This window comes from Somniosus microcephalus, chromosome 7 (genome assembly GCF_052327205.1).
Source record: "Somniosus microcephalus isolate GS21.2 chromosome 7, FLI_Smic_1.0, whole genome shotgun sequence".
Lineage (NCBI taxonomy): Eukaryota > Metazoa > Chordata > Chondrichthyes > Squaliformes > Somniosidae > Somniosus > Somniosus microcephalus.
In genome coordinates, this window is record NC_140993.1 from 7,767,157 (window position 1) to 7,789,592 (window position 22,436).

Consider the following 22,436-nt stretch of genomic DNA (forward strand, 5'->3'; position numbering starts at 1 on the left):
CAATAAATGCTGACCTTGCCAGTGACGTCCACATCCTGTGACTGAATAAATAAAACAAAAACTGAGGGAGCGCCACACTGGCGGAGGGGCAGTACTGAGGGAGCGCTGCACTGTCGGAGGGGCAGTACTGAGGGAGCGCTGCACTGTCGGAGGGGCAGTACTGAGGGAGCCCCGCACTGTCGGAGGGTCAGTACTGAGGGAGCGCCGCACTGTCGGAGGGGCAGTACTGAGAGAGCGCCACATTGTCGGAGGTGCAGTACTGAGGGAGCGCCGCACTGTCGGAGGGGCAGTACTGAGGGAGCGCTGCACTGTCGGAGGGGCAGTACTGAGGGAGCCCCGCACTGTCGGAGGGTCAGTACTGAGGGAGCGCCGCACTGTCGGAGGGGCAGTACCGAGGGAGCGCCGCACTGTCGGAGGGGCAGTACTGAGGGAGCCCCGCACTGTCGGAGGGGCAGTACTGAGGGAGCCCCGCACTGTCGGAGGGTCAGTACTGAGGGAGCGCCGCACTGTCGGAGGGGCAGTACCGAGGGAGCGCCGCACTGTCGGAGGGGCAGTACTGAGGGAGCGCCGCACTGTCGGAGGGGCAGTACTGAGGGAGCGCCGCACTGTCGGAGGGGCAGTACTGAGGGAGCGCCGCACTGTCGGAGGGGCAGTACCGGGGAGCGCCGCACTGTCGGAGGGGCAGTACTGAGGTGCCATCTTTCAGATGAGAAGTTAAAGCGAGGTCCCGTCTGCCCTCAGTTGGACATGAAAGACCCCGCGGCACTATTTGAAGAAGTGCAGGGGAGTTATCCCGTCTCCTGACTAATATTTATCCCTGGACCAACAGTTAAACGCAGATTATCTGATCGTTTATCCCATTGATGTTTGTGGCAAATTGGATGCTGTGTTTCTTAAAACAGTGAACACATTTCCAAAGTAATTAATTGTAAAGTGCTTTGGGATGCTTTGAAAGGCACTATATAAAATGCAAGCTTTTCTTTTAATTCAGTCCCCATTGTAAATTAGTCCTACACTGTCCTTATATTCATATATTTCCAGTATAAATTCTCTGTCCACATTTAAAATGGGATTTCCCTTGTTAAACTTGTCATGCCCTCCCACCAGTGGTGGTACTGCAGTGATGACGGTTTCCTTTATAACATATAATCAATAGGAGCAGGAGTTGGCCATTTGGCCTTTCGAGCCTGCTCTGCCATTCAGCAAGATCATGGCTGATCCTCTACCTCAACTCGCACACTATCCCCATGTCCCTTAATTTCTTTAGTTCCCAAAAATCTATCGCTCTCTGTCTTGAGTATACTCAACGACTGAGCCTCCACAGCCCTCTGGGGTAGAGAATTCCAAAGATTCACCACCCTCTGAGTGAAGAAATTTCTCCTCATCTCAGTCCTAAATGGCCGGCCCCGTATTCTGAGACTGTGACCCCTGGTTCTAGACTCCCCAGCCAGGGGAAACATCCTCCCTGCATCTACCCTGTCAAGCCCTGTAAGAATTTTATGTTTCAATGAGATCGCCTCATTCCTCTAAACTCTAGAGAATATAGGCCTAGTCTACTCAATCTCTCCTCATAGGACAATCCCCCATCCCAGGAACCAGTCTGGTGAACCTTCGTTGCACTCCCTCTATGGCAAGTATATCCTTCCTTAGGTAAGGAGACCAAAACTGTACACAGTACTCCAGGTGTGGTCCCACCAACTCTTATACTCTAATCCCTTTGTAATAAAGGCCAACATACCATTTACTTTCCTAATTGCTTGCTGTACCTGCATGTTAACTTTCTGTGATTCATGTACAAGGACACCCAGGTCCCTCTGAATGCAAACATTTCTCAGTTTCTCGCCATTTAAAAATATTCTGCTTTTTTTGTTTTTCCTACCAAAGTGGATAACTTCACACTTCCCCACATTCTATTCCATTTGCCATGTTCTTGCCCACTCAGTCAACCTGTCTATATCTCTCTGCAGCCTCTTTGTGTCCTCCTCACAGCTTACTTTCCCACCTAACTTTGCATTATCAGCAAACTTGGATATGTTACATCCAAGTCATTGATATAGATTGTAGATAGCTGAGGCCCAAGCACTGATCCTTGCGGCACCCTGCTAGTTACAGCCTGCCAACCCAAAAAAGTCCCGTTTATTCCTACTGTTTTCTGTCTGTTAACCAGTCCTCAGTCCATGCTAATATATTACCCCCAATCCCATGAGTCCTAATTTTGAGTAATAACCTCTTGTGTGGCATCTTATGAAATGCTTTTTGAAAATCCAAATACACCACATCCACTGGTTCCCCCTTATCCATCCTACTACAGGCAACTTTCGATTAACCGGCCCCTAAATAACCAGAAATGTCGGTTAACCGGCAAAATTCAGGAGTCGGTTCAGTAACTTTTATTACTTGCACAGCAACAAATGGAGGAAGGCAAGGGTGTGGCTGCAGCTGTTGCTAAGCTACAGAGACGCTTGCAACTTGTGGACGTTCTGAAGCTGCAGGGTTTGATGCTTTATACGGAGCTCTAAGGTCCGTACCTTTTACTATAGCGTTTGGTTATCCGGCATTGTTGATGAACCGGCACCACGTCGGTCCTGTCCGTGCCGGACACTAGAAAGTTTCCTGTAGTTACATCTTCAAAAAACTCTCCGATTTGTCTTTTCCCTTTCATAAAGCCATGTTGACTCTGCCTAATTATATTGCGATTTTCTCAGTGCCCTGTTACCACTTCCTTAATAATGGATTCTAGCATTTTGCCTACTACTGATGTCAGGCTAACTGGCCTATAGTCGCCCATTTTATCTCTTCCTCCTTTCTTAAATAGCGAGATTATGTTTGCTATCTTCCAATCTGTGGGAACTGTTCCAGAATCTAGGGAATCCTGGAAGATTAATACCAGTGCAGCCACTATCTCTGCAGCTACCTCTTTTAAAACCCGAGGATACAGGTCGTCGGGTCCAGGGGATTTGTTGCCACGTAGTCCCATTAATTTCTCCAGTACTATGTCTTTACTTATACTGATTTCTTTAAGTTCCTCATTCTCTCTAGATAAATTATACTGGAAAATTGATTGATTAAAAGTGTGTGTAGATGCAAGATGTATATATTTATAATATATTTCCAATAACTGGTACATGTATAATCTAGAGTAATGCTTTATTTCAACCTTCATTGATTGTCGGAGCATACCTTCCAATCACCTATGGTGTTGCACACAGGCTGAGACTGATGAAGTGGGGGATAATTGGATCAGGGTGTGCAGTTGTAATTCATCTCCATTTTGAAGTCCAACCTTCTGTTTATTTTTCGATAATTACACCATGTCCTCTGGATCCATGGCTTTATAAACTGAGGCACAGAGTACAAAAGCCAGGAAGTTACACTCCACCTTTATAAATCACTGGTTAGGTCCCAGCTGGAGTATTGTGTCCAATTCTGGGCACCATAGAAACATAGAAGCTAGGAGCAGGAGTAGGCCATTCGGCCCCTCGAGCCTGCTCCGCCATTCAATGAGATCATGGCTGATCATCCAAATTCAGTACCCTGTCCCTGCCTTCTCCCCATATCCCTTGATCCCTTTAGCCTTAAGCAATATATCCAACTCCTTCTTGAATATATTTAATGAATTGGCCTCAACTGCCTTTTGTGGTAGAGAATTCCACAGGTTCACCACTCTCTGGGTGAAGAAATTCCTCCTCATCTCAGTCCTAAATGGCTTACCCCGTATCCTTAGACTGACCCCTGGTTCTGGACTCCCCAGCCATCGGGAACATCCTTCCTGCATCTAGTCTGTCTAGTCCTGTTAGAATTTTATAAGTTTCAATGAGATCCCCTCTCATTCTTCTAAACTCCAGCGAGTATAAGCCCAATCGACCCAATCTCTCCTCATACGTCATTCCTGCCATCCCAGGTATCAGTCTGGTGAATGTTCGCTGCACTCCCTCCATGGCAAGAACATCCTTCCTCAGATAAGGCGACCAAAACTGCACACAATACTTAAGGTGTGGTCTCACCAAGGCCCTGTACAACTGCAGCAAGACATCCTTGCTCCTGTACTCGAATCCTCTCGCTATGAAGGCCAGCATACCATTTGCCTTCTTAACTGCCTGCTGCACCTGCATGCTTACCTTCAGCGACTGGTGCACAAGGACACCCAGGTCTCGTTGCACTTCCCCTTCTCCCAATCTATTGCCGTTCAGATAATCTGCCTTCCTGTTTTTGCCACCAAAGTGGATAACCTCGCATTTATCCACATTATACTGCATCTGCCATGCTTCTGCCCAATCTCCCAACCTGTCCAAATCATACTGGAGTTTCTCTGCATCCTCCTCACAGCACACACGCCCACCCAGCTTTGTGTCGTCTGCAAACTTGGAGATATTACATCTAGTTTCCCTCGTCTAGATCATTAATATATATTGTGAATAGCTGGAGTCCAAGGACTGATCCCTGTGGTACCCCACTAGTCACTGCCTGCCACTCAGAAAAAGACCTGTTTATTCCAACTCTTTGCTTCCTCTCTGCCAACCAGTTCTCTATCCAAGTCAGTACCTTACCCCCAATCCCACGTACTTTAACTTTACATGCTAATCTCTTGTGGGACCTTATCGAAAGCCTTCTGAAAGTCCAAATACACCACATCCACTGGTTCTCCCTTATCTATTCTACCAGTTACATCCTCAAAAAATTCCAGTAGCTTAGTCGAGCACGATTTACCTTTTGTAAATCCATGTTGACTTTGTCCGATCCTGTCACTGTTTTCCAAGTGCTCTGCTATTACATCTTTTATAATGGACTCTAGCATTTTCCCCACTACCGATGTCAGGCTTACCGGTCTGTAATTCCCCATTTTCTCTCTACCACCTTTTTTGAATAGTGGGGTAACATTAGCTACCCTCCAATCCATGGGAACTGTCCCAGAGTCCCTAGAATTTTGGAAGATGACCAGCAATGCATCTACTATTTCTAGGGCCACTTCCTTAAGTACCACACTTTAGGAAGGATGTTACGGCCTTGGAGAGGGTGCAGAGGAGATTTACTAGAATGGTACCGGGGATGAAAGACTTCAGTTGTGTGGAAAGACTTTTCAAAAGGGAATTGGATCAATACTTGAAGGGTGTAAAGGGGATAGAGCCGGCGAGTGGGATGAGTTGAACAGCTTTGATCTTTTTAAAATCGAGGCCTTGTTGGACCGGGAGCCAATGTGGCACAGGGGCAATGGAAGAACAGGACTTAGTGCGAGTTAGGATACGGGCAGCTGAGCTTTGGATGAGCTGAAGTTTATTATCACAGAAATGGTGTCCTGGTTAAAGGAATACCAAACGTGTTTCATACAAAATACCAACGCCTGGCATTTCTTTTCCTTGCTCCGCACCCTGGAGACTAAGCACTGATCTGTTTTAAACCTGCTTTGTATCAGGAAACTGCCTCAGCCAATGCTTTATTTTGTCTGTATCTCACCCAGCTGCCTCTTATTCAGCAAATTGTTATTCCCTGCTGAAAACCGGTGCAAACCAACTGTTGGCTAAAGTTTACAGGTACACTTCCAAAATTACTTCCTACAGAGTACTGGGTGAAGGACAAAGAATGATTGACGTTTTTAATTGGGGGGGGGGGTGGGGAGGAGAGAGACTTTCCCCTGCTGGTGCGGTGGTAACGGCCCGGTGATGTAGCACTAAGCCGCGTTGTGGTGGTGAAGGCCGGTGATGTAGCACTAAGCCGCGATGTGGTGGTGATGGCCCGGTGATGTAGCACTAAGCCGTGGTGTGGTGGTGACAGCCCGGTGCTTCAGCACTAAGCCGTGGTGTGGTGGTGACAGCCCGGTGATGTAGCACTAAGCCGTGGTGTGGTGGTGACAGCCCGGTGATGTAGCACTAAGCCGTGGTGTGGTGGTGACAGCCCGGTGCTTCAGCACTAAGCCGTGGTGTGGTGGTGACAGCCCGGTGATGTAGCACTAAGCCGTGGTGTGGTGGTGACAGCCCGGTGATGTAGCACTAAGCCGTGGTGTGGTGGTGACGGCCGGTGATGCAGCACTAAGCCACGGGGTGGTGGTGACAGCCCGGTGATGTAGCACTAAGCCGTGGTGTGGTGGTGACGGCCGGTGATGCAGCACTAAGCCGTGGTGTGGTGGTGACGGCCCGGTGATGCAGCACTAAGCCGCGGGGTGGTGGTGACGGCCGGTGATGTAGCACTAAGCCGTGGTGTGGTGGTGACGGCCCGGTGATGCAGCACTAAGCCGTGGTGTGGTGGTGACAGCCCGGTGATGTAGCACTAAGCCGTGGTGTGGTGGTGACGGCCGGTGATGCAGCACTAAGCCACGGGGTGGTGGTGACAGCCCGGTGATGTAGCACTAAGCCGTGGTGTGGTGGTGACGGCCGGTGATGCAGCACTAAGCCGTGGTGTGGTGGTGACGGCCCGGTGATGCAGCACTAAGCCGCGGGGTGGTGGTGACGGCCGGTGATGTAGCACTAAGCCGTGGTGTGGTGGTGACGGCCCGGTGATGCAGCACTAAGCCGCGGGGTGGTGGTGACGGCCGGTGATGTAGCACTAAGCCGTGGTGTGGTGGTGACGGCCCGGTGATGCAGCACTAAGCCGTGGTGTGGTGGTGACGGCCCGGTGATGCAGCACTAAGCCGTGGTGTGGTGGTGACAGCCCGGTGATGTAGCACTAAGCCGTGGTGTGGTGGTGACAGCCCGGTGCTTCAGCACTAAGCCGTGGTGTGGTGGTGACAGCCCGGTGATGTAGCACTAAGCCGTGGTGTGGTGGTGACAGCCCGGTGATGTAGCACTAAGCCGTGGTGTGGTGGTGACGGCCGGTGATGCAGCACTAAGCCACGGGGTGGTGGTGACAGCCCGGTGATGTAGCACTAAGCCGTGGTGTGGTGGTGACGGCCGGTGATGCAGCACTAAGCCGTGGTGTGGTGGTGACGGCCCGGTGATGCAGCACTAAGCCGTGGTGTGGTGGTGACGGCCGGTGATGCAGCACTAAGCCGCGGGGTGGTGGTGACGGCCGGTGATGTAGCACTTAGCGGTGTGGTGGTGACGGCCCGGTGATGCAGCACTAAGCCGCGGTGTGGTGGTGACGGCCCGGTGATGTAGCACTAAGCCGTGGTGTGGTGGTGACGGCCCGGTGATGTAGCACTTAGCGGTGTGGTGGTGACGGCCCGGTGATGTAGCACTAAGCCGTGGTGTGGTGGTGACGGCCGGTGATGTAGCACTTAGCGGTGTGGTGGTGACGGCCCGGTGATGTAGCACTAAGCCGCGGGGTGGTGGTGACGGCCGGTGATGTAGCACTTAGCGGTGTGGTGGTGACGGCCCGGTGATGTAGCACTAAGCCGTGGTGTGGTGGTGACGGCTCGGTGATGTAGCACTAAGCCGCGGTGTGGTGGTGACGGCTCGGTGATGTAGCACTAAGCCGCGGTGTGGTGGTGACGGCCGATGATGCGGCACTAAGCCGTGGTGTGGTGGTGACGGCTCGGTGATGCGGCACTAAGCCGTGGTGTGGTGGTGACGGCTCGGTGATGTAGCACTAAGCCGCGGTGTGGTGGTGACGGCTCGGTGATGTAGCACTAAGCCGTGGTGTGGTGGTGACGGCCGATGATGCGGCACTAAGCCGTGGTGTGGTGGTGACGGCTCGGTGATGCGGCACTAAGCCGCGGTGTGGTGGTGACGGCCCGGTGATGTAGCACTAAGCCGCGGTGTGGTGGTGACGGCCGGTGATGCAGCACTAAGCCGCGGGGTGGTGGTGACGGCCGGTGATGCGGCACTAAGCCGTGGTGTGGTGGTGACGGCTCGGTGATGTAGCACTAAGCCGTGGTGTGGTGGTGACGGCTCGGTGATGTAGCACTAAGCCGTGGTGTGGTGGTGACGGCCGGTGATGTAGCACTAAGCCGCGGTGTGGTGGTGACGGCCCGGTGATGTAGCACTAAGCCACGGGGTGGTGGTGACGGCCCGGTGATGTAGCACTAAGCCACGGGGTGGTGGTGACGGCTCGGTGATGCGGCACTAAGCCGCAGTGTGGTGGTGACGGCCCGGTGATGTAGCACTAAGCCGCGGTGTGGTGGTGATGGCCCGGTGATGTAGCACTAAGCCGCGGTGTGGTGGTGACGGCCGGTGATGTAGCATTAAGCGGTGTGGTGGTGACGGCCCGGTGATGCAGCACTAAGCCGCGGGATGGTGGTGACGGCCCAGTGATGTAGCACTAAGCCGTGGTGTGGTGGTGACGGCCCGGTGATGTAGCACTAAGCCGCGGGATGGTGGTGACGGCCGGTGATGCAGCACTAAGCCGTGGGGTGGTGGTGACGGCCCGGTGATGCAGCACTAAGCCGTGGTGTGGTGGTGACGGCCCGGTGATGCAGCACTAAGCCGCGGGATGGTGGTGACGGCCGGTGATGCAGCACTAAGCCGTGGTGTGGTGGTGACGACCCGGTGATGTAGCACTAAGCCGCGGGATGGTGGTGACGGCCGGTGATGCAGCACTAAGCCGTGGGGTGGTGGTGACGGCCCGGTGATGCAGCACTAAGCCGTGGTGTGGTGGTGACGGCCCGGTGATGCAGCACTAAGCCGCGGGATGGTGGTGACGGCCGGTGATGCAGCACTAAGCCGTGGTGTGGTGGTGATGGCCGGTGATGTAGCATTAAGCGGTGTGGTGGTGACGGCCCGGTGATGCAGCACTAAGCCGCGGGATGGTGGTGACGGCCCGGTGATGTAGCATACAACCCAGGGGCGTGCGGTCTGCTGGATTAGTTTATTGATAGGGATGCTACAGTGGAGGTCCGTGCCTCGGGAGAAACTGATGAGGTTCCTGGCTGCTGTCCAGTGAGTCTTCCAGGTAACTGCGCATGTTGGATGAAAACAGGGCTCCACCAAAGCACAGGCACAATGGGCCGAATGGTCTCCTCCTGTGCTGTATCATTCTAAGAAAGGAACAATTTAAGCTCCTATCGCTACTACTTCGAATTATACCACAATTCATGCAAAGTACAGCTACCAGCTTCCTTGACATAGGAACAGTAAGACTCCTCAACTTGCCACTGATTCTAAATCTTGCCATTTGATTTAACATCCAGTGTGTTCTATACTCTGTCAAAGGGAAATAGTGTCCAACAAAAGATGATCTCATATTTACAGTTATGTATTTGGCAAGTTAGAGTCCTGGCATTGAAAGATTCATTGACGTGTGCTGTTGGACTAATTTTAGTGTCTTGATCCCTTCCAGTGTCAAACTGATGCAGGGTTTGTGCTCGGATCCTCCCCCTCCCAGCACTGCGGATTGTCACGGTTTCTTGCTTCTCGAGGAAGCTTTTTCAATCCTCTGTTTTTCCTGCTGTCTTTGCCGATGTTTCTGATTTCTATGGGTACGGTAACATAGTGGTTATGTTACTGGACTAGTAATCCAGAAACCTGGACTAATGATCCTGAGATGCGAGTTCACATCCCACCATGGTGGTTAATTAAATAAATCTGGAATTTAAAAAAAACCTAATCAGTAATGGTGACCATGACACTCCCGGATTGTCGTAAAAACCCAGCTGGCTCACTAATGTCCTTCAGGGAAGGAAATCTGCTGTCCTTACCCGGTCTGGTCTATGTGACTCCAGACCCACAGCAATGTGGTTGATTCTTGGCTTGCTGGGCCATTTCAGAGGGCAGTTATCAGTTGTATAAGGTGACTCGCCACCTTCTCGAGGGCAGTTAGGGATGGACAATAAATGCTGGCCTTGCCAGCGACCTCCACATCCTGTGAATGAATAAAAAAAATGTGTGGTGAAATGTGGTTGCTGGGGTGCCTGGTCAAAGTGGACAGGGTATTCGACTGTGGCGGGCCTTCACTGGCACACTCCATCCTGTCCTTGCCTCGCTTGCAGATGTGCACGCACACTCTCCCTCTTTCTCTCTTTTCCCCCCCCCCCCCCCCCCCCCAAGCAGAGGTTAGAGGATGCATTTCAGGTGAGACGTTAAACCGAGGCACTCTCTGCCTATTCAGATGGACGTAAAAGACCGCAGGGCCGTTCTCCCCGGTGTCCTGGCCTATATTTATTCCTCAACCAACATCACTAAAGCAGATATTTGGGTCATTAACACATTGCTATTTGTGGGAGCGTGCTGTGTGCAAATTGGCTGTTGTCTTTCCTACATTACAACAGTGACAGGCCTTCGTTGGCTGTAAACTGCTTTGGGGCGTCCCGAGGTCGTGAAAGGCGCTGTAGAAATGCAAGACTTCATTTCTTTAATAGACTGGACTTGGCCCCTCTCCCCACCCAAAGGTTAGTAATGCTAGTCTGACTCAGACAGCAGTTCTCCACTCTGCCCATTTCTGCAGTTTTCTTCTCTGACTCCCAGCTCACAAGGATGAGGAAGTGCATCCGTCCCGAAGAAGCCTGTATTTACTTCCCGATTTTTGGCACCAGTCTGCCAAGATGATTCTTGCCTCCATTACTCTATCCAAAAGCAAATTACTGGCTCCCCTGCCAACATCAGCCTTGCATGGTACCTCATTAATCTGACGTCTCTGGACTGAGCACATGAATGGTTTCCTTATCTTACTCTATCCAAAAGCAAAGTCCAAATGTTGACGCTTCCTGCTGTCAGCCTTCCGTTTGTCATTCACCATTTGAACCTTGCCCTACTGTCGTTTGATTTGAAGTAATGTTCCATGTTTACTTTTGCCTCTACCATTTCCTATCTTTAGCGAGCTGCCCTCGCCGTTGCTTCCCTTCAATGAAAAGCCCAAGTTTGCCCATTTCCTCCTCTTTCAGTTCTCTAACCCTGGGTGTGAGCCTTCTGGCTCTTCCCACCACTTCCAGGACTTGACTTTCCCTTCTGTCTCGGTCAAATCTGGATGCAGTACTGGCTGCAGTTTTACTGGCACACATCCTGTGACTTGGCCCTGCAATTCATTTTACAGGAAACTTTGGTTTATCCGGAGGTTAACTGTCCGGAATGCTCGAGCCACTGGCAAAAATCAGGAGCCGTTTCGTTAGGTTTTTTTTTCGTTGCTTTTTTTTCACCAGTCAGGCTCCAAGGTCTCACTGAAGCTGTTGCTAAGCTACAGAGACACTTGCGAGGTACGGCCGACTGTTTAGAAGCTGGGGTTTGTTGCCAGATACGGAGCTCAAAAGCTCCGTATGTTTCAACATTAGCGCTAGTTTGTCCGGCAGTTTTGATGGGACAGCAACAGCTCGGTACCGTTGGTGCCGGATATCACAAAGTTTCCTGTATTTGTTTCTACTAGACGGGTAATGCTGGTTTCTGAGGAACAGGGTGGGTGGTAGGGTTTATCTGTTAGCCGCTGATCACGTGTGTGGGGAAACGGTCAGTTCTGTGTGCCCCCACCAGGAGGCAGTATTGCGTTACCACCACAGCAAGCTCATTTCATTCCGTCTGGTAAAACCTGCTCTGAAATCTCGTTCAATGCACCTTTCTTGTTCCGAGCCTTGTAGTTGCTCCTGCATTATAACTAGCAGTGATCTGTGTCTCTGAAGAATAGACTGCACTTGGCACCTGGGAGATGGCCACGCTGAAACTTCATCCTTTCGTAAACTGAATAACATAAATGAATTTGCGCCAAGATATTAGATCACCAGGCACGACTTCTATTGAACAGGAGCCTGAAGTTTTCCTTCGTCTGATTGTGGCTTGCAATGGTTGTGCCTGAAAGTTGCATTTAACGGAATAAGAACATAAGATGTAGGAGCAGGAATAGGCCACTCGGCCCCTCGAGCCTGCTCCGCCATTCAGTAAGATCATGGCTGATCTTGGGCTCAAAGCCACTTCCCTGCCCGCTCCCCATAGCCCTTCACTCCCTTATCTTGCAAAAATCTGTCTATCTCCACCGTACATGTATTTAATGACCCAGCCTCCACGGCTCTCTGGGGCAGAGAATTCCACAGATTTACGACCCCCTGAGAGAAGAAATTCCTCCTCATCTCAGTTCTAAAAGGGCAACCCTTTATTCTAAAACTGTGCCCCCGAGTTCTAGATTTCCCCACGAGGGGAAACATCCTCTCTGCATCTACCCTGTCGAGCCCCCTCAGTGTCTTACATGTTTCAATAAGATCACCTCTCATTCTTCTAATGAGTATAGGCCCAGCCTGCGCAACCTTTCCTCATAAGTCAACCCCCTCATCTCTGGAATCAACCTCGTGAATCGTCTCTGAACTGCCTCCAATGCAAGTATATCCTTCCTTAAATAAGGAGACCAAAACTGTACGCAGTACTCCAGGTGTGGTCTCACCAATACCCTGTACAGTTGTAGCAGGACTTCCCTGCTTTTATACTCCAACCCCCTTGAAATAAAGGCCAATATTTCATTTGCCTTTTTGATTACTTGCTGTACCTGCATGCTAACTTTTTGTGTTTCATGCACAAGGACCCCCAGGTCCCTCTGAACTGTAGCATTTTGTAATCTCTCTCCATTTAAATAATTTACTTTTTTATTTTTCCTGCCAAAATGGATAACTTTGCACTTTCCCACATTATACTCCATCTGTCAAATGTTTGCCCACTCACTTAGCCTGTCTATATCCCTTTGCAGGTTCTTTGAGTCCTCTACACAACTTGCTTTCCCACCCATCTTTGTGTCATCTGCAAACCTGGCTACATTACACTCGGTCCCTTCATCCATGTCATTAATATAGATTGTAAATAGTTGAGGCCCCAGCACCGATCCCTGTGGCACCCCACTAGTTACAGTTTGCCAACTGGAAAATGACCCATTTATCCTGATTCTCTGCTTTCTGTTAGTTAGCCAATTCTCTATCCATGCTAATATATTACCCCCAACCCCGTGAGCCCTTATCTTATGCAGTAACCTTTTATGTGGCACCTTATCGAATGCCTTCTGGAAATCCAAATACACCACATCCACTGGTCCTGCTCGTTACCACCTCAAAGAACTCCAGCAAGTTTGTTAAACATGATTTCCCTTTCATAAAACCATGCTGACTCTGCCTGACTGAATTATGATTTTCCAAATGCCCTGCTACTGCTTCCTTAATGAAGGACTCCAGCATTTTCCCAACGACAGATGTTAGGCTAACTGGTCTACAGTTTCCTGCTTTCTGTCTCCCTCCTTTCTTAAATAGGGGTGTTACATTTGCGGTTTTCCAATCCGCTGGGACACCTCCAGAGTCCAGGGAATTTTGGTATATTGCAACCAACGCATCCACTATCTCTGCAGCCACTTCTTTTAAGACCCTGGGATGCAGGCCATCTGGTCCAGGGGTCTTGTCGTCTTTTATTCCCATTATTTTACCGAGTACTATTTCCTTAGTGATAGTGATTGTCTTTAGTTCCCCACTCCCTGTGGGCCCCTTGATTATCCATTATTGGGATATTGTTAGTGTCTTCTACAGTGAAGACAGATGCTTCAGAGTCTCTGGCATTTCCCAGTTCCCCATTATTAATTCCCCAAATGATGTTTGTTTAAACAGTGAAACAAATATTTATATAGCATTTATCTCTAAATTCAGAAGTGTCTCAGAGTTTCATAGAACAGTGCATTGAATGTGGCAACAATGCTGTATGAGCAAGATTCCCCAATCAGCAGAACGTGTTATTTGTTTGGGTTTTGAGGGAGGAATGTACCATGGGGGTCTCGAATGGACCATTGATCGTGTTTGAAATGATCATTACCTGGCACACAGGTGACACAAATGTTACCTGCCGCTTGTCAGCCCACGTCTCCCTCCCTGTGCCCTGTACTGCCAAGAAGAGGAGCAGCAAAGTCGTGGGAACACCACCCTGACCTGGGCACATTGCCATCCCATCATCACTGGGTCAGAATCTCGGAAGTCCCTACCTAACAGCAGCATTGTGGAAGCTCTCTCCACAAGGACTGCAATGGTTTATGGAGCAGTCCCATCACCACCTCTGGAACACTGGGGATGGGCAATAAATGCCAGCCTTGCCCACGATCCCATATCGTGAACAAATAGTAACTTGTAGAATGTAAAATGTAATTCTGCGTCAGTTAGTGTTCAGATTACATGTGAATGCAGAATATTGCGTTTGTCACAACGATCTAGTAAGAGCCTGATGGGGTCACAGTAATCGTGGAATGCGTCGAGTCACCTTGCCCTGTCCCCCTCCAGCCGAGGCTGCTTCCTTCTGCCCCCACCCTGTTTGTGCTTGGGCGATTCGTGCCGTAGTCACAGCTTAAACTTGGCAAACAGGTATTTTTTATGACTCAATGTTGCATTGGATCCCCTGGGAAAGCGAGCCAGGTGAAGTGTGGGTGCTGAGTGCAGTGTACGGGGAGGCCCCGATCTTCAGTAGGGTTTCCGGGTCTCCTCTTCACTGCTTTCTTTTTTTTAAAACTTTTTTTTACAGTTTCATTGTTATCGGTGCTTTTTATAATTTTCTCCTCCCTAACATGGCAGTTTATATTCTCAGTATTGCTTTTTGAGGTTATTGTGATGTCCTTTTTACAGAAAGGAATATCGCAGGTATACCCAGCAGGTAATGGCTAGCTGTTAACGGTGACTTCACCATTTGGCTAGTCTCGGCTATTTTCTGCTCCTGGCTGTTGGCAAACTGGATTAGGGCAGCGGCGATTAAAGACGAGGGAGACTATTTCTCCAACGTTTTCTGGTGGCAGGGTCCTGCTTCAGCCCCAGTTACCTGGATCCCAGCAATGGCATTGTGGTTTTATTTTATTACTGCTGCTCTGGGTTTCAGTGAGGCAGCAAAGGCTCCGTTTATTGCCTATCCCTTGTTGCCCTGAGAGAATCCGCCACATAGTGTAGGACTGGAGTCACGTGTACACCGGGCTGGGTCAGGGCAGCAGCTTCACTTCCCTGAAGGGCGTTAGTGACCCAGTTGGGATTCTGTGACAATCTGGCGGGTTTCATGGTCATGTTAAGTCTGCAAATGGGCCAGCACGCTGAATTCTTGAAACGTTAGGGCTGGTTTTATTCGTACAGAAGACATAATACAAGAACATAACGTAAAAATTAGGAGCAGGAGTCGGCCATTCGGCCTCTCGAGCCTGCACTGCCATTCAATAAGATCATGGCTGATCTTCGACCTCAACTCCACTTTCCCGCCTGATCTCCATATCCCTCGATTCCCCTAGAGTCCAAACATCTATCGATCTCAGCCTTGAATATACTCAAAGACTCAGCATCCACATTGTGGCAGAGAATTCCAAAGATTCACAACCCTCTGAGTGAAGAAATTCCTCCTCATCTCAGTCCTAAATGTCCGACCCCTTATCCTGAGACTATGTCCCCTGGTTCTAGACTCTCCAGCCAGGGGGAAACAACCTCTCAGCATCTACCCTGTCAATCCCCTTCAGAATCTTATATGTTTCAATGAGATCACCTCTCATTCTTCTAAACGCCAGAGAGTATCGGCCCATTCTACTCAATCTCTCATCATAGGACAGCCCTCTCATCCCAGGAATCAATCTAGTGAACCTTCGTTGCACCGCCTCCAAGGCAAGTATATCCTTCCTTAGATAAGGAGACCAGGACTGCCCAGTACTCCAGGTGTGGTCTCACCAAGGCCCTGTACAATTGGAGCAAGACTTCCTTACTCTTATACTCCAACCCCCTTGCAATAAAGGCCAACATGCCATTTGCCTTCCTTATTGCTTGCTGTACCTGCAGGCTAGCTTTCTGTGTTTCTTGCACGAGGACACCCAAATCTCTCTCAACACCAACATTTGAAAGTTTCTCACCATTTAAAAATATTCTGTTTTTCTATTCTTCCTACCAAAGTGAATAACCTCACATTTCCCTACATTATACTCCATCTGCCACCTCTTTGTGGTCTCCTCACAGCTTACTGTCCGACCTAGCTTTGTATCATCAGCAAACTTGGCTACATTACACTCGGCCCCTTCATCTAGGTCACTAATATAGATTGTAAATAACTGAGGCCAAGCACTGATCCTTGCGGCACCCCACTAGTTACAGCCTGCCAACCAGACAATGACCCATTTCTCCCGGCTCTTTCTGTGTGTTAACCAATCTTCTCTCCATGCTAATATAAAGGGGTGATTTTGTAAGATTACGAAAGGGATGGGACAGGGTAGATAGAAAAGGACTTGTTCCCAGTGGTCTGAACAAGAATTAAACGCAAATAAAAACAGAAAATGCTGGAAATACTCAGCAGGTCAGGCAGCATCAGAACGACGAAGGGTCATCGACCTGAAACGTTAGCTCTGTTTCTCTCTCCACAGATGCTGCCTGACCTGCTGAGTATTTCCAGCATTTTCTGTTTTTATTTCTGATTTCCAGCATCCGCAGTGTTTTGCTTTTGTATAAGGATTAAACGCAAGAGGTTTAGATCTGGCAGCGGGAGAAGCGTTTTTTACACAGCAAGTTATGAGGCTGGCGATTGAATGTCAACACTTGCGAAGCGGTTAGATCAATGGTTGAAGAAAGGGGGTAAAGGCACATGGGATTAGGATTACTGCTCAAGTTGAGGATCAGCAACAACTTGCATTTATATAGCGCCTTTAACATAGCAAAACGCCCCAAGGCACTTCAACGGAAGCGATTATCAAACAAAATCAGGCGCCGAGCCACATGAGATATTGGGACAAGTGCCCAAAAGCTCAGTCAGAGGGGTAGGTTTTAAGGAGAATAGAGGCAGAGAGCTTTAAAGAGGGAATTCCAGATTTTAACGCCTAGACTATTGATGGCATAGCTGCCAATGGTGGAGCGAAGAAAATCGGGGATGCGCATGAGGCCAGAATTGGAGGAGCGCAGAGATCTTGTAGGGCTGGAGGAGGTTACAGAGGTGAGGAAGGGGGCGAGGTCATGAAGGGATTTAAACACAAGGATGTGAATTTTAAATGCGAGGCGTTGCTGGAGCGGGAGCCAATGTAGATCAGTGAGCAATGTCGGTGATGGGTGAACGGGACTCGGTGCGAGTTAGGATATGGGGCAGCAGAGTTTTGGATGAACTCCGGTTTTTGGAGGGTGGAAGCTGGGAGACTGGCCAGGAGAGCGGTGGAATAGTCGAGTCTGGAGGTAACCTGGATGAGGGTTTCAGCAGCAGATGAGTTGAGGCATGAGCGGAGACGGGCGATGTTGTGGAGGTGGAAGCAGGCGGCCTTGGCGATGGAGGATATGGGGTTGGAAGTTCAGCTTGGTCAGATGGGATGCCACGGTTGTGAGCAGTCGGGTTCAGCCTCACAGTGTTGGGAAGTGCTGCTGGTTTCGGTCTAATTCTGTGTGCGTCGCTGGCTCCGCTCCGCATGTTTGCATTTGAAGTCTCTGATTTACACAGGAGACCGATTGCTGCTGTTGCGGGGCAAGAGTGGGGACAGTGCATGGAAATCGCTGGCATTGTGTGAAAGCCCCGGGATTAAAAATCAAACCCCTTCCCTTAATAAGTGTGTTTCATGTTTTCACAGGTTCTACTTCCACTGCAGCACAAACTAACCAACAGCCATGCCTTCCGACCTGGCCAAGAAAAAGGCAGCCAAGAAGAAGGAAGCCGCGAAAGCTCGTCAGCGTAAGCCCAAGGCCGCAGACGGGTCTGAGGAAAATGGTGACCTCGGCGCAGACGAAGTGGAGAATTCTGAAAGGCCGCAGATCAACGGCTCTTCTGTTCACGATGCAGGTACGGGCTTTAATTGCGGCGGCGCCCAGCGTCTCCCTCTGTGAAGGGACTCTGCCAGTGTCCCCTGCACCGGTGCAGACAGGCGCCCGCCCCCTCTCGCTGCATTGCACGAGTATCCTGTAACTCCAGAGCGAAGTCTGATATTTGTACAAGGAGAGAGAGATCAAACCAGTAAAATTTGGAACTGCTGGTCAGGCAGCGCAGTGAGCAGTCGCCCAGATGGTGCTGTAGAAGCAAGACCATTTGATCATTTAAACTAGCTGCTGCAGTGTGGCGAGCGCAGGGTCTTTCTGGATGGATGACCCAAGAGTGACAGAATGTCCTCCCTCACCTGCTGATCTTGTTACTTGAGGTAAAGCGAGAAGTATTTCAAATGGAAAAAATTTAATTTACATTTAACTGGGTTCAGGTGAACTGGTAAGCAATGCTGAACCTGCCCTCTTGTCCTGTCTCTCTCTCAAATAACAAGTACTGTATAGTAATGGCTGCCTGTCGGTGAAACCTGAAATTGCTCTGAAGGAAGGGTGTGAGGTTCGTGTCACTGCAGATTAACTCTGACTCGCAGCAGAATTGTCCTGTAGAAAGGAGAATCCATCAGATGGCGTGGAGATTGAACCACCACTGGTGCCCTGCTGTACGTTTCCACCTGTAAGTCTCTGAACTGAGTGTTGGGTCAGCCTTGTGTACGGAGCTATTCGCCAAATTCTACTACCGGATGTGCTGCCATTTATTTATTTATTTATTTATGCAAGAAATTGGTGACTGCCGTGATCATTCCCACCGGTAACTCGCTGTTTCACAGCATCGTAACACCACAATGTGAAAAATCTAAAAGCCAGCTGCACGTGCTCCTGCAGTGCACTAACTTAAAATAAAATCTTTTAATGACAGTCGCACAGGTTCCATAACTGGAGAAATGTTTTTAATAAGAGGGGCTGACTTCTTGCCTGTTTGAAGGGCCATACATTTTGGGTAGGCTCACTGCCTTTTGAGTTGTTTAGCTATTTCAATATTGTGCTGGACGAAGAGCGAGAGTGCAATGGTGATGAACCATTGGGAGCACCAGCAATCACGGCTATGGTTGAGCATGGCACAGGGTGGGTGTAGAGACGCTCCTGCTGCAATGGTCCCTACAGGGTGCTTCCTACATCAGTACACTGGCTTTCCAATTGCCCACACCAGCCATCCTGTGGTGTGTTGATTGAAATTGCCAATTTAGGGTCTGCTTTTTGGCTTTCTCCCAACACGCTTGTCTTTCCATGAACAGTCTCCTATGAACTGAAATGCCCTGCCGTGTTTGACATGGTGTATCCAGGATTAATTAGGCCCATTTTCAGTGTGTCAGCAGGGGCTCAGTTGGTAGCATGCTCACCACTGAGTCAAAAGGTTGTATATTCAAGCCCTACTCGGGGGACCTGATGTAATCCAGGCTGACACTCCCAGTGCAGTACTGAGGGAGTGCTGCACTGCCGGAGGTGCCGCCTTTTAGATGAGACATTAAACCGAGGCCCCGTCTTCACACTTGGGTGGATGCAAAAGATTATATGGGGCTACTAAAGAGCAGGGAAATTGCCCCCATATCCTGCCAATATTTATCCCTCGACCAATATTACTGTTTGTTGGAGCTTGCTGTGTGCAAGTTGGCTGCCACGTTTAATAATTGCATTACAACAGTTCGTACATTTCAAAAAGTACTTCATTGACTGCAAAATTGCTTTGGGGCATACTGTGGGTGTGAAAGGCGCTATATGAAAGCAAGTTTATTCTTCACCACCAGGCACTCTTGCTCATTTTGAAAGGTGTGACACCAGAGCGCATTATCTAAAATTAATCTGTTTTATGTGCAGCTAGAATGCGGCACGAGGACAATATTTCAACTGCAGTATATTGCTGAAGGTTAGGGAATACACAGCACCTGAAAAGATGAGTTGACATTTTGGAATCAGGCTCGTCATCTGACGCGGAGAGATATTGACACAACGCGAATCTGCGCAGGACAGATATCTTCTGCTGCCCTGGTCTGATTTGCAGCCAATTGTGTGCCACAGAAACATGCGCTTCCATTTAGATAGACTGCTGGCTAAGTCTCGCTTACCCATTCATAAGGATGATGCCAGACTGAGGAGTTATACCTATTGGGAAAGACTGAACAGGCTGGGGCTCTTTCCTCTAGAAAAGAGAAGGCTGAGGGGTGGCCTGATAGAGGTCTTTCAAACTATGACAGGGTTTGTTAGGGTGGACCTAGAGATGTTTCCACTTGTGGGGGAATCTAAAACTAGTGTGTATAAATAGAAGACAGTCACTAATAAATCCAATAGGGAATTCAGGAGAAACTTCTTTACCCAGAGAGTGGTGAGAATGTGGAACTTGAGGTGAATAGCGCAGATTAATTTAAGGGGAAGCTAGATAAACAAATGAGGGAGAAAGGAATAGAAGGATATGGTGATGGGGGTGAGATGGAGAGGGGTGGGAGGAGGCTGGTGTGGAGTATAAACACCAGCACAGAGCAGTGGGGCCGAATGGCCTGTTTCTGTGCTGTAGACTCCGATGCCATGCTCACTAATGTCATTTAACAAGCAGAAATCCTCCAGTTCATGACATCATGTTCACTAAGAACTACATTGACCACCAATTTGACTCCTGTGGGATTCTTGTGCTGAATGGAATCCTCTCTACAAACTCTTGTGCTGCGTGTCTTGCTGTCCTTCCTTCACTGCCTCATTTGATTGCTCTCCTCCATGCCCCTGTATTGTGACACGATTTCTCCTTCCACAGGACTGGCTCAGATTACCAGCGAGCTGGATGACTTTGAGCTGAAGAAAGCGGCAGCCCGAGCAGTCACGGGGGTGCTGGCCTCACACCCCAACAGTACGGATGTTCACATCATTAACCTGTCGCTCACGTTTCACGGTCAGGAGCTGCTGAGCGACACCAAGCTGGAGCTGAATACAGGCCGGCGTTACGGGCTGATTGGTCTCAACGGCGCTGGTAAGGCCGCACATGCTCAGCGGGCAAGGGCAGACGCCTAAAGGTTCTCAAGTTTACAACCCTGAAACATTTGGGGAGTTGACAGCTGCTGTACTGGGTTTAATGCTTGCTTTTCCTCCTTAGTTCTGAGAGCGCATTTTGTGAAGTCCTTTCAAAAGTAGCAGGAATGTGATGGGTATCCCGCTTGTCTAATCAGGGCCCTGGCAGTGATGTGTGATCAACTGTTGGGAGAGGGCTGTTGGCCCATGTCTATCACTGACTGGGCACAGGGAGCCCCAAGTGGGCAGCACAGTTTGGCACAGTGACTAGAACACACGAGATGTTCAGCGTTCAGGCCAGTGAGTCTGGGATTTGGCGGGACTTTTCTAGACCATTGAATTGGCCATCACTGTCCTAGCTGGATTTTGTGAATTGTACTGGGTCCTAAGGGATGGAGCTTGTAAACATCCTGGTCTTCCCAGTCCATCTAAACCACGGCAGACACTGGGGCTCCCATTGAATGAAGCCTAAGAGATGCTTTTGCAGAATACATGTTAATCTTTTGTGCCTTCTAGTAAAAGGGAGCCAGAAGATTGGCCACAGCATGTGGGGCGGGGGATGTAGAGACTGGTCCTTGATCCTCATTGGTGCTAATGTGTCTGTGTCTGTCTTCTCTCTCTCTCTCTCTCTCTCTCTCTCTCTCTCTAGGTAAGTCCATGCTGCTGTCTGCTCTGGGTCACCGGGAGTTGCCAATACCGGAACACATTGACATTTACCATCTGACACGGGAGATGCCGCCCAGTGACAAAACGCCTCTCGATTGTGTGGTTGAGGTTGACAAGGAGCGCATCGAGCTGGAGAAAGAGGCGGAGCGTCTGGCCCATGAAGACTGTAACTATCCGCTGCTTTCCTGTCTAGATTCTGTATTGGCTGTGGTTTTGAGTTCTGAAGGATGGGTTAAAGTTGGTCTTTGGCACTTCAAAGGAAAAGTGAACGGGCCGGTGGTTTAATCGAAGTCTGATGCCTGTGACATGTTCTGGGGAGGGGGGTGGTGGAGCGGAGCGTGTGTCAGTCTGCTCCTTTGTTAGCCATGGCACCTCTCTTTTTCATCTCTGCCCTTTCTCCATCCATATATCATGTAAAAAATCTTAGTCTACAGAGCCTTACTCCCCATTGCCACACTTCTGTGTCAACATTTCCATTTATGAATTCCTGTGTCTGCATTTACAGTGTGAGCTGGCTGTGTTAATGCAGCGTCTTGTAATCTCCCCCTTTTTCCCCCATGGCACTATAACTCTTGCTCCGACTATCTCTGCTTCCCAAACTTGTAGCACTGCGCTGGGAGGGCCCTTTGTAAATGTGTTGGGGACCAGCAATGACTAGGCACAGATGTACGAGTGAATGTAAGAATTAGGAATATAGAAACATACATAGAAACATAGAAGATAGGAGCAGGAGTAGGCCATTCGGCCCCTCAAGCCTGCTCCACCATTCAATGCGATCATGGCTGATCATCTAAATTCAGTACCCGGTCCCTGCTTTCTCCCCATATCCCTTGATCCCTTTAGCCTTAAGAAATATATCCAACTCCTTGAATATATGTAATGTATTGGCCTCTACTGCCTTCTGTGGTCGAGAATTCCACAGGTTCACCACTCTCTGGGTGAAGAAATTCCTCCTCATTTCTGTCCTAAATGGCTTACCCCTTATCTTTAGACTGTGACCCCTGGTTCTGGACTCCCCGACCATCGGGAACATCCTTCCTGCATCTAGTCTGTCCAGTCCTGTCAGAATGTTGTAAGTTTATAAGCAGGACTAGGCCATATGGCCCCTTGCGCCTACTCCACCCTTCAATGAGATCATGGCTGATCTTCAACCTCAACTTCACTTTCCTTTCCAGCT

At 49.5% G+C, this 22,436-nt stretch overlaps 1 protein-coding gene across 1 annotated transcript in view; it reads left to right on the top strand.

Moving 5' to 3' along the window:
* Positions 1 to 22,436, top strand: part of abcf2a (ATP-binding cassette, sub-family F (GCN20), member 2a) — a 67,521-nt gene that overhangs the window by 2,661 nt on the left and 42,424 nt on the right. The window contains 3 exon segments of the mRNA XM_085992197.1: positions 17,359 to 17,567; positions 20,343 to 20,555; positions 21,243 to 21,425. Of these exon segments, the coding sequence (XP_085848323.1) occupies positions 17,396 to 17,567; positions 20,343 to 20,555; positions 21,243 to 21,425 (568 nt within the window). The 5' untranslated portion in view covers positions 17,359 to 17,395.